This window comes from Hipposideros armiger, unplaced genomic scaffold (genome assembly GCF_001890085.2).
Source record: "Hipposideros armiger isolate ML-2016 unplaced genomic scaffold, ASM189008v1 scaffold_227, whole genome shotgun sequence".
NCBI lineage: Eukaryota > Metazoa > Chordata > Mammalia > Chiroptera > Hipposideridae > Hipposideros > Hipposideros armiger.
This window is the reverse complement of record NW_017731577.1, coordinates 2,389,735-2,402,011: the sequence shown is the minus strand read 5'-3', so window position 1 is coordinate 2,402,011 and position 12,277 is coordinate 2,389,735. Positions and strand designations below refer to the sequence as shown.

The window sequence follows — 12,277 nt, the reverse complement described above, 5'->3', positions numbered from 1 at the left end:
AAAGAATGCCTATTTTCAACTTCATTAAATATTGCAATATTGTTCACAAAGTTGTTTCTTCTAAATAAATTTACCTTCCCACCAGTTATGTACACTTGGCATTATTAAAATTCAAACCTTTTTCCAATCTAATGGCTATAAAATGGGATCTCATTGTTGTAATTTGCGTTGGTTTTTTTCCATAAGCTTATTGGCTATTTGGATTCCCTTTTCTGAAAATTGATATTCTTTGCCCATTTTTCTGTTGGACGGTTTGGCTTTCTTACTAATTAGTGGCATATGAATAATAATTCTTTATTTTGAGCATATACATTGTAATTATCTTTTGTCTATGGCTTATCGTTTAACTTCACGAGATTACAGGATAGTTAACGAGATTATGTGCTCTCTTGAGAAAATATGGTCAAACACCTGACCTTAAAAATAATTCTTGAAGTGCTGTCCTTATCTTACCGGAATATCTTAAACTTTTTGTTCCATATATCATGATGTTAGTATGCATCTCATGGGAACTTAGTTGCTAGCCCAACTATGGGATCCCCAGCACACAGCTGATCCCAGATCAAGGCGATCCAATTAATCCAGCTTGCTCAGCCTCAGGCCAAATTCAGAGGCTGACCCACCAGTTATTTCAGGATGTGTCCCTGCTTCCCAGAAAAACTCATCCCTACCTCAAGCCCAGACCCCAAGACCCTCCTGATCGGGTGAGTTAAAGATTCAATGTCTTTCAGGTCTTGGCAGGGCTCAGGCTCATTCCGGAGGAGGAGGAGAGCCGCGTTTTTCAGACCAGCCGCACACAGGGCGGACTGATAACGGCTGAGGATTCGAGCTCCTGACAGCCGGCCCATTGTGAGAGCGGCTGGAAAGTCCGCCTCCGCTCTGATGCAGCCAGAGGCTCCGCCCCGCGCATGACGCCAGCGTCAGGCCAGTCCCGGCATGCTCCGCGGCCACCGGCGGTCGAACGCAGATGAGAGGAATTTTTCCCGTGAGCAGCCCCGGCTCAGTTCAGCTGGTGTCCAGACTCGGGTCTGCAGGAGTGCCGCCTCCAATCGTTTTCCTACCGCTCGCCCGTCAGTCTGAGCGCCCCCAGCCCTCCCGCGAGGGCGCCCCGGGACGGAAGGATCCACCAGCCTGTCGGCGCCCGCCGCTCTCGTGGTCGCCGTCGCGGTCGTCGTCGTGGTAGTCTCTGCCGTCGCCTGGGCCATGGCCAATTACATCCACGTCCCGCCCGGCTCCCCGGAGGTCCCCAAGCTGGACGTCACGGTTCAGGATCAAGAGGAGCAGCGCTGCCGGGAGGGGGCCCTGAGACTCCTGCAACACCTGCGGCCGCACTGGGACCCTCAGGAGGTGACCCTGCAGGTAACGCCCACACCTCCGCCCTGGGTCTTTCACAGCCCTAACGGGGCCCTGGCTGTTCTCACAGCCCCTTGTATTCCCGCATAACGGGAGAGAAGCGACGGGAATGTCTTCTCCCGCAGTCCTTTGAGATGTGACCGTGTATTTCCTCCTCACGCCGAGGAAGGTCACTCCCCCTTCTTTCACAGTTGCTTATTGAGGTAGCCCTGGAGGCATATTTTCTCTGTGGAAGCGGCCACGTAAGTGACGCACCCATTCCACGCCGCGAGGATTCCTGTTGCTAGTTGCCCCTCCTCCCACTCCCCTGTCCATTTTAAATGCAAAATGAACCTTTTCCCGCCCCTCCCCCTTGCCAGGGTCCTCGCCAGTCGGCCCGAGCCACCTTCCTCTACTCCTTCCGCAAATGATGCTGTAATTAATCCTCTCTGATCTTTTCCTTTCCCTTCTCTCCCCTCCCCCAGCGGTTTGCTCCGATTTATGCCTGACCCTGCGTTTTACCTTCTCAAATCCTCGAATTGGCGAGCCTACTCGATTCCAAATAACCATGGGTCGTGCATTACTAGATTGTGTTCTTAGGTAGCACTGCACACATTGTTGTAGTTGGAGCCATATTAATGAATTTTTTTAGTCGTATTAGTGAAATTAACTATATTATGTTACAATGACCAGTGGCTTGTGAACATTTCTTTTTCTTGCCCACCATATTCATAGACAAAAATTAGGAGAACAAATTCTTAATTAAGAATCTAGCCGTTTTCTAATAACTTCTAATAAGTTATGATTTAGTATACATGAGATTTATTTTGAATACTCATTTATTTTTAAGTTCTGGAGTTTGAGGAACCATATGAAAATGAGCCTCTTTTTGCCTTGCAAACACAAAACAAAATCATTTTAAAGGCTGAGATATTTGTGGTTTGTTTCAAATCGAAGCAATATTGTAAGACTATCACTTGAAGTAGCCAAATCATCTGCCTTATATTGTTGACTAATTTATTCTGCAATGTTATTAACAGTATCTCAGATTCTGTGCTAAAGCAGCCACCTATACAAAGATGAATAAAACATGAACAGTGCCCTAGGGCCCAGAACAGTTCCTGACACTCAAGCTTTCTTGCGTGTTAGTTTCAGTTCTTATTGCCTAGAAGAGTTTTGAGCAGATTAAAAGGACCCATATGTTGTGGAAAAACAACGGTTAGACAAAATTCTTGAAATTTTAAGGGAGTGTTTATTAGCTAACTATATGGTACATAGTGAATCCAAAATGATTTTCATGTGTAATTAAGAAAAATTAATAATGAATGAAGGAAAATTAAATTAATCAAAACACCAGACTTTAGTTCTTTATTCAGTAACTATTTTATTATAGAAGATTTTTATATTTGTCAAAATGATTTGTATTCTGTCAGTCAGTTATTAAACATATTAAAGTCATGCTACTAACTGGTGGTAGCAAACCAGTTACTTTTTAAGCAGAGATTTTAAAGTTTGAAGCTTTGAAGACTGGAGTTTCTGTTGGTGTATTTGTATGTAGAACAGTAATAATAGCTACCCTGAGGTACTGTGTGCCAGGTTTGGGTTAGGTGATCTATATTTTTTATCATTTTAGCTCCCCAAAATAATCATTTAGGCAGGTACTTTCCCTTTCCTTTTCTCTTTTTTTTTCAGTTTCCTTTCCTGTGAAACTCAGTAAAGCCAGGATATAGGTTAAAAAGAAGGGACAAAAATAGGATAAACATCAAATTGTTTTTGATTGTTGGCAAGTATTTAAGATTGAAACTTCTATCTTTGTAGCATCTTCTGACTTTAAGTCCTTTCGACTCATAAGCCAAACTTCCAATATACTTATTTGTAAGTGAAGGTAAATGTTACCACTTATTTTGCCTCAAGGATGATTATTAGTTAGAAATACCATCCTTCCATGTGCAAGCAAAGCTTTTGATCCAGAAGCTGGGACAACTACTAAGCTGAATAGATGGTTATTCATCTCTCAACTTAGATTTGACTCCCACCTTCCAGGTCATTACAAACTCTGCTTTTATGATACTTCAGGATTTACTTAGTAAATCTCAATGGGAATTTTTTTTTTTAAATTCGCTTTTATTTTTTTGAAATATAAAAATAAAAATCACGTTTCAGGAGTGGAAGTATGTATCATATAATCAACAGATTAAAACAGCCGGTATCAGTAACATATATAGCCTATTTCTTTTCAAAGATGTTTTTTCTAAAATTTTTATGTGATTTAAAATATGCTTTAAACATACCTTAGAAGCTTATTCTAGATAATATGTTTTTTACCTCGCAGTTACTCCTGCCAGCTGAACTATTCAGAGCATAACAGAATTTCCAAAAGCAAGCACAGAAGACTTGAATGCTCAAAGTGATAGAGGGCCAGTCTTTGCTGAAAACTTAGACACATGGAATAATATATCTCATTTTAGATAAGATTTTAACAAGTTTAATTATTTGTTTTTTCTATCTGTACAAGATTAAAAGAATAAAGTATAAAAGGGGTGGTGAGCTTTTTGGGGTGTAGTATCTTAGAATAGGCAGAGTAGGTATAAACAACAATACCAGTTGCATTGCTTTGTATTTAATAATATTTTACTGTTTATGAAGCCCAACAACAATGCTGTGAGGTAGATGTAGACGTTTAACATGTATTTTATAGTTAATGAAACTGAACTTCCACTTTATAAAATGGCAGGTCTGGAATGAGAACCCACCTTATGAATTGCTCTTGATCAAGAAAAGTTTATGTTCATATATTATGGTTAAGTCAGAGAAGCCATGTTTGTGTAAAATTAATTTCTTTTTTTAATTTTTAATGCAGTGGGTTTTTAATGTATGTCTCCATTTTTGAATACTTGAAAAATAGGCCATTCATAGTCTTTCCCATATAATTAAGAATTTCATTAGCACCATTAGCAAGTTATTAGCAGTGACTTGGAATTAAGTGTGTGTGTCATAATCTTTCCCCAAATAAAGGAATACAATTAATTTCTTAAAAATAAAAGCTTTGGCTCGTAAAAAGATTTTAAGTTCCCCTGAACATAAATTTGCATTACTTTTTACACATGTGACATTTTAGAAAAAGGATTCACTTCAGCTTTCCTTTAAGATAGTTACTCCTTTTGTTATGTAACAATTCCCTATCTTATTTGAAGATGTGGAATTTTAATTTGTCTCCATTTATTTGGATAGTCCTTGTATAAAGGAATAAAGAATCAGGTGAGCTCTCTAAGGCCCAACAGAATAATTCTCAGGAGACTCGTAAAATTATTTTTCTTTCTAAAAAAGTTGAATGAATCAGTGTTTGGAATATTCCAGTATGTTGTTTCTGGATCTTTCTCTGTGCAATGTTGGACAGTGTTTTTTCATTACTTGTTACTATGTGAATTTTTTTTAAAAATGTGGGAGCTATAGTAGATGATGGGAAAGGTAGGGTAGAAAGACCTTAATTATGATTAGGCATTTTAAAACGTTTATTCTTGTTACAGGATCTCAATGAGATCATTTGCTATATGTTACCTTATATTGACTTAGTTTTTCAATAAATTGTATATTATAGTGGTTAAGAGCATGGGGTTTGAACATAATGCTGGTTTTGAGTCCAAGCTTTGTACTTGACTAGATTTGTTATCCTGGTAAAGTTACTTAACTTTTCTAAGTCTCAATATCCTTAGCTGTAAAATGGATCCAAATGCTTCTACCTCAAAAGGTTGTTGTGAGAATGAAAAAATCCTATCTCTCATAATAATTGCTACTGAGCATCTACTGTGTATTGGATACCAGAATAAAAAAACAAAAAACACATCTCTTCTTTGAAATTCCCAGTCGATGTGCAATATAAATAAGAAAATAATTATAGTATAGTGTTTCTGGAATGAACGTTCAATTTTTATTTACATGTAAAGATTACACAAGAACATTTAAAAAGCATACTGTTCTGCTGTTCCACAAGTTTTTGTATGTTTTTGAATGCAGTTTTGAAACCTTAATATTACTTTTTTAAGTATACATACACTATGTTGGAAACCAATACTTGTTAGGTTGTGTAGCTATGTAGCAGTTTTTATATCCCCTTGAAGTAGCTACTGAAATATTCTATTAAAAATCTATAACACCTTTTATTTTACTATTGACATTTAAGTCAATATTTTTAAATGAGGACTCAAAAGCCGAAAACATAGTTTCTCAATTAAATTGTGTCTCCTTTAGTGTTCTAATTTAGCAATTAATTTTCCTTCCCATTTTTAAAAAGATGAGTTTGTTCCTTACTTTATATGATAGGAGTTTCTGAAGAGTCTTAGATAAATTTAAGTAATGTATTAAGGGTACCAGAAGGATACAATATTCATAGGAACCTTGAGTCCTATAGATACATATAAAGGGTCATAGTTTTTATTAAGCATAACTTTTAATATCAGTGATTAGGTCCAGTTTTCTATTTCCTGCGTGTTCTCTCTCTCTCTGTCTGTCTGTCTCTCTGTCTCTGTCTCTGTCTCTGTCTCTGTCTCTCTCTCTCTCTCTCTCTCTCTCTCTCTCTCTCTCTCTTTATAGTTTTACAATAATGCATTCAAGTGAGTGATAGGACCTAAGAATATATTGACTATGGCTAAGAGATGTATAATGTTTGATGTATAATCTTTGGCTCCTGTCAAAGATATACAGTGTTTGATAGGTTACCATATGTTTTATTAAGATGTGACGAAAAAGGAGCCTAACGTGCTAGTTCATTTTCAGGTATTAACAGCTGTGTGACTTGGACTAAGCAAACCACTTCACCTCTCTTTGGGGCCTCACCATAATGTGGTGGAAAGGATGATTTTTGAATCTTGATCCCAGCCATTTGTAACTTTTGGCATGTTTTTAAATCTCTGTAAAATGGGATTACTGTCTACCTAGGAAAATAATAGAAGAGTAGAAAATAGTAGAATTTTGCTACTATAGTACTACTTTACTACTATACCAATAGTAATTTTACTAATACAAATTTTATTACCTTACTACTAATCGTAGAATATCCTGAGAATTAAATATATAAAGTTATGCATAGCATGTCTTAGTGTTACATACCTCCAATCTCTCATCTCTTCCCTCCCTAAACCCTCCCCCCCATTTATAAGTGGAAAGCTTGATCTGAAAGAATTGTAAGCTCCTAAAATTCATTAATTCTTTTTTTTTTTTTTTAAATTCATTAATTCTGATATATATTTTTTGTACTAGATATAATGCTATTCTCAGCAGCATTTCTTTGTACAACTAACTGTAGCCTAGGAGAATGTTGGAGGGAAGGCTTCATAGAGAAGGGTACCTAGGCTGAGCTTTGAAGGAAAGTTATGCTCAGATGGAATGGAGTAGCATTCTGGGCAAAGAAAACTACTTTCACAAAGCGAGACTGAGTATTTTGGGCAGAATGGAGTGAACAAGAAAAGAAGTGGGATTGATTTTCGAGAAAGGGAGTGGTGAGATATGACGGTTTTGTACCTCAATTAGGAGGTAGTATTTTATTATCTAGGACATAATAGGAAACCATTGAATGTTTTTAAGTAGGTGAATTGTTACATTATGTATTTTTTAGAGAAGTGGCAGGCTACAATGTAGGCAGAGTTGGCTGAAGGAAATGTTTTGATTTGAGGAATAAGTGATCACTTAGGACATTCATTTGAAACTGATGGTTACCACACACTAATGGGATGATAAATCAATATAGTGGGTGGAAACCACTACAATTTAAATATATAGTTAAAATGGCATGTAATAGGATAGATCATAGAGCCTTGTAAGTAATAAGGTAAGTATTGTTTTGTGAAGCTTGTTTTAGTTTTATATAAGTATCTATGTACTGAAATTAGATGATAAATACTATATTTCTTTCTTTGTATTGCCTTAAAAAATGTTTGAGAAAGAATTAATCTAGGAGAGAGTGTTGTAGTCCAGACAAGAGGTCCTGGGACCCAAATTAGGACAGTAGCCTTGGAGAAGGAAATAAGGGACAGATTTGACATTTCAGGAAATAAATGTGCAGGACTTGTTAATTGCCTTTTAGGTGAGGGAAGAGGGAAGCTTAAGATATTTTTTTGTTTTGTTTTTTGTTAGTGACAAAGATAAGGAGGTAATAGAAGATGTGTAAGGAATCAAAGGTTATATTTCTAATGATTTTGTCTTATAAGGAATTATTTTACTCTTTTATATAACAGAAGGGCTATAAATAGATACTTTTCTGTCACTGTTTAAAAAATCATGAGCTACAACAAACACTCAAAAAAATGTATGAAATATAAATTGTTGTAGAAAAAATACCTGTGTAACCCAAACCCAGGAAAATAAATAAAGTATTACCAGCAACCAAGAATATCTTTTTCCCTTCCTGGTCCTAACCTCTCCCTCTTTCTAGTTGTATCACAATAGTGATTTTTTTTGTTTTGTTTTTTAATTAACAGAATATTTTGAATTAGTCATGTTTTGCAAGTCAGTACTCTGACAAAATAATATACTAAGTACATGAATTTCCTTTTACAAGGGACTATATGAACATGAAATAATTTTACTAAAAAGAAAAGTCTTAACAATGTTAAAACTTTGAATAGAAAAAAACATTTCCTACCCATATTTTATTTAAAAATTACTAGTGTTTTATTATCTTCTACTTCTCCCATATATATTTTACACAGTTGTAATCATACCATATGTACAGTTTTTGTATTTTTTTGATATTTAAAATATATACAAGGCTGTATATGAAATATGAAAAGTCAAACTTCCTCAATTCCAAGTCATTCTCCCAACAGGTAATTTTGTGAAGTTTCTTTTGAATTTATAAAAAATTAGCAGATTATGGAATTACCAGTGTGCATATCAACCTGTGTTTATAAATATCAGTAAATGTAATTATATTCATTTTGTATACATAACTAAGTTATTCTGTATCTTGCTTTTTTTAAAAATTTTATTTTATTGGGGAACAGTGTGTTTTTCCAGGACCCATCAGCTCCAAGTCAAGTAGTTGTTTCAATCTAGTTTTGGAGGGTGCAGCTCCGCAGCCCATGTGGGGATTGAATCGGCAACCTTGGTGTTATGAGCACTGCCTCCTGACCAACTGAATTAACTGGCCGCCCCTGTATCTTGCTTTTTAAAATAACATGTTTTGGACACCCTCCCATGTCAGAATATGTAATCTGCCCCATATTTTTTAAGCAACATTGAGTTGTTTCTATTTTTTGAATGTTAAAAACAGTATTGCAGTGAACTGCTTTTATACATATATTTTGGAAGACTTTTCTAATTCTTACTAATGGAATTAAAAGATTAAAAACTGTGTGTAAAACTGTGTGTTGTCAGTCAGAGTTGTCCGGATAAACAATCTCATATATATAACGCATTTAAAGGAATTGTCCTCTCACACAAGTATGGAGGCAAGTTTCGATTTTATAGTCCTTCAACTGATTGGATGAGGCTCACTTAAGATTATGGAGAATAATCTTTACTTAAAGTGAACTGATTGTAGGTGTTAACTACATCATGCAGTAACTGTTACAGCTGCATCTAGATTAGTGTTTGATTGAATATAAGTGGGTACTGTAGCCAAGCCAAATCAACATATAAAACTATCATGCTGTTTCTCACCCAGATATTGCCAAATTGTTATGAAAGTTGTGTTTATACTTCTCAAAACAGTTTTGGACAGAATCTTTCTTTTATACCTTGTCTAATGCCTTATACCAAATTTTAAAATGTTTTGCCAGCTGGATACATAAATGTGATATTTTTTTACTACATTCCTTTTAATTTTTTTATTTTGGAAGATGGTGGAATGCAAATTATTCCACAAAACTGTTACCGTATTTTCCCATGTATAAGACGCATCCTTTTCTGAAAAATCTGGGGTCTAAAAACTGGGTGCGTCTTATACAGTGGTTGTAGATTTTTTTATTTGCATTTCCTGCTGAGGACGAGGCAATATATGAAGACAGTGATTCGTCATCAGACGCAGATGAGGACAAGCTAATGGTTGGGAGTTTTGACAGTGATGAGTTGTATGAATTTTATGATGAATAAAACTTGAGTTCAGTAACTTTATGTGATACATTTTTTTTCAAATTTGGATCCCCAATATTAAGGTGCGTCTTATACAGGGGAGCATCTTATACATGGGGAAATACGGTAATTGATGTGTATTTCCATGTTTTTAGGCTTGTCTATTAGACATTATTATCTTAATAATCGAAACTCGTCTTTACTGTTTTATTGGCCTGAGGAAGCTCATTCATTTGAACTTAGTAGTTAATTGGTGGTTCTAGGCCATAAATACATGTCAAAACTCTTCTTCCCTGCTTGGGATTTGTTTGAGGCCCTTGAATGCTGGGAGACCCTTAGTACTCCCATCAGTCCACCCAATCTCTGATAACGCTCCATTAAAAACTTTTGCCTCAACTCCATCAATGTCTGCTTTATTCATACAGTTTTTCAATAACCACTAAAAGCTTCCATTCTGTTGGGACAGATAGATTTGCCATTTCCCTTATCCTTTCTCCTTCTTTTGAACAATTCTGATTTTCTTAGTATCATTTCAAAGACCCATAAAAGGAAGCTTGAGGTAGCAAATTGAATACAGCATCCTGAACAGTTTTTTTGTGATGCTAACATTAAAGTTACATGGGACCCACAAAGAAGGACATTTATCACAGTTTTCACCAGGACCTGGGAGCAGGCGTATTAACTGGTTGAACGTCCTGGTCATTATATATAAAGCCAGTTTGGTATGGCCTGCATCTGCAGCATATTTGCCAACTGTATCTGGAGTATTCCATTTTGCATGCAAAGGAGGGACAGGACAATTCTTCTTCCCAGGATAAACAAACTTTCTAGCTCTTTTTTATCTATTGTATAAGCTAGCAGTCTTATTTTGATTAGGTTGCTGTCTATTTGGGTTTGTCACAGCCATTGAGGCCTGTTCAGTACTGAGCTGTGGGTCTTGCATTAGCCCATATCATGCCATGGTTTTCAAATCATAGACTGCTCCTAACTTAACCATTCTTATGAGCCATACTAATAAAGGCTCTTTACGGAGCTGCTATATTGATCCAAAAGTGAGACAGTGACTTTATGCTATATATATATATCCCCTGGTTTCAGTAGTTTCCTGATTTTGTCCCCCTGCCACCTGATTCATCTTGGTAAGCAGAGGTCATAATGGAGTTATCTGTTTCTCTCTTTTAAGATGGTTCTGAGGTTAGCAGTCTGATGTTGGATTGGACTGGCTGAAATCTGGGTCTGAACAGCATTAGGATCCACCCTGAAACTGTTTTCACTTTTCTGGGGGAGGAGGGATTGGGGCGGCATAGTTTGGCTAACACCAGTCAGGGAATCATGCATTTAGTCAATTTCTCATTATTTTACACTTAATTGTGGTGGAGTGACTCAACTCCTCTAAGGTTTGATCTCTCATTTCTAGTTGTCATTTACTTTTACCTCCTGTAACAGATGGCATCATGCCTGCTGTTTCATATTATGAGTGATTGGACAAACACCCAGGCATCAGGGGTTTTATCATCCTCTGCCTCGTATTCTTTTCCCCAAATAATGTGTTAGCATTATTGCAGTTAGTCTAGGGTCATGCTATGAACCCATAAAGTTGAGGATGATCTTGATATCCCTGAAACAGGTTTTTAATCTGTCCTGTCACTGTGTAACTTTGAATAAATATTGAAACTTATCTAGGCCTAGTTTTCTCATACAACAACTTGATCATTTTCAAGTTACTTTATAATCAGTGTCTGTATAAGCAAATGTTTATTGAATATCTCTGTGTTGCAGGCCCTGTTTCTCAAACCTTTTTATAATTATGCTCTAACAAGAAAGTCAAAAATAGATTAATTAAAATGAAATTATGTTACTTTCTACATAACAGGAGAAATTAAATACTAAAGAATAGGATTTTGTCAAGTAGGGTTGAGCTTTGGATAGCCCCAAACCCTGTAAATATCTAAGATTTTTTCCTCCCTTAAGAACCAATTTTTGCCCCTTTGGTGATGATACCATCTCTGTTGAGAATGCATGTAATAGACTTAAGAAATTTTATTTCGTTTTCTGTACAGACATACCTCGTTTTATGATGCTTCGCTTTATTGAACTTTCCAGATACTGCGTTTTTTACAAATTGAAGGTTTGTGGCAACCCTGCACTGAGTAAGCCTATTGGCACTATTTTCTAACAGCCTTTGCTCACTTTATGACTGTGTCACACTTTGGTAATTCTTGCAATATTTCACACTTTTTCATATATTTGTTTTGGTGATCTGTGATCAGTGATTTTTGATGTTACTATTGTAATTGTTTTGGGGCACCACAAACTATGCCCATATAAAGACGGTGAATTTAATAGTGTTGTGTGTGTTCCGACTGTACCACCGACTTGCCAGTCCCATCCCTCTCCCTCTCCTTGGGTCTCCCTATTCCATGAGACACAACAATATTGAAATTAGGCCAGTTAATACAATGACATCTAAGTGTTCCAGTGAAAGAGTCACAACTCTCACTTTAAATCAAAAGTTAGAAATGATTAAGCTTAGTAAGGAAGCTTAGTGTTAAAAGCTGAGATGGGCTGAAAACGAGGCCTCTTGTGCCAGTTAGCCAGGCTGTGAATGCAAAGGAAAAATTTTTTTTAAAGATTTTATTGGGGAATTGGGGAAGGGGAACAGACAAGTTGCTGTCCTTTTGTTCTTCAGTCTAGTTGTGGAGGACGTTGCTTCCCTGGTCCATGTTGATATTATCATTGCGCTCTTCCCAGGTGAGGCAGTCGGTTGCTGGCCATTGGACGGCCGCTCACGGCAGTTCACGAAAGCTCATGCCAGCTGCTGGCCAGCCTCACTGCAGCCTATGCCATCGCCGGCGACTCACGGCAGCCCAGCTCCAGG

General features: G+C 36.8%; 1 protein-coding gene across 1 annotated transcript in view; it reads left to right on the top strand.

The window, feature by feature from the left end:
- Nucleotides 1-924: 924 nt before the first annotated feature.
- The window catches only part of ETNK1 (ethanolamine kinase 1), a 77,475-nt gene continuing 66,122 nt past the window's right edge, over nt 925-12,277 (top strand). The window contains exon 1 of the mRNA XM_019654646.1: nt 925-1,359. Within this exon, the coding sequence (XP_019510191.1) occupies nt 1,204-1,359 (156 nt within the window). The 5' untranslated portion in view covers nt 925-1,203. The remainder of the gene's footprint in view (nt 1,360-12,277) is intronic.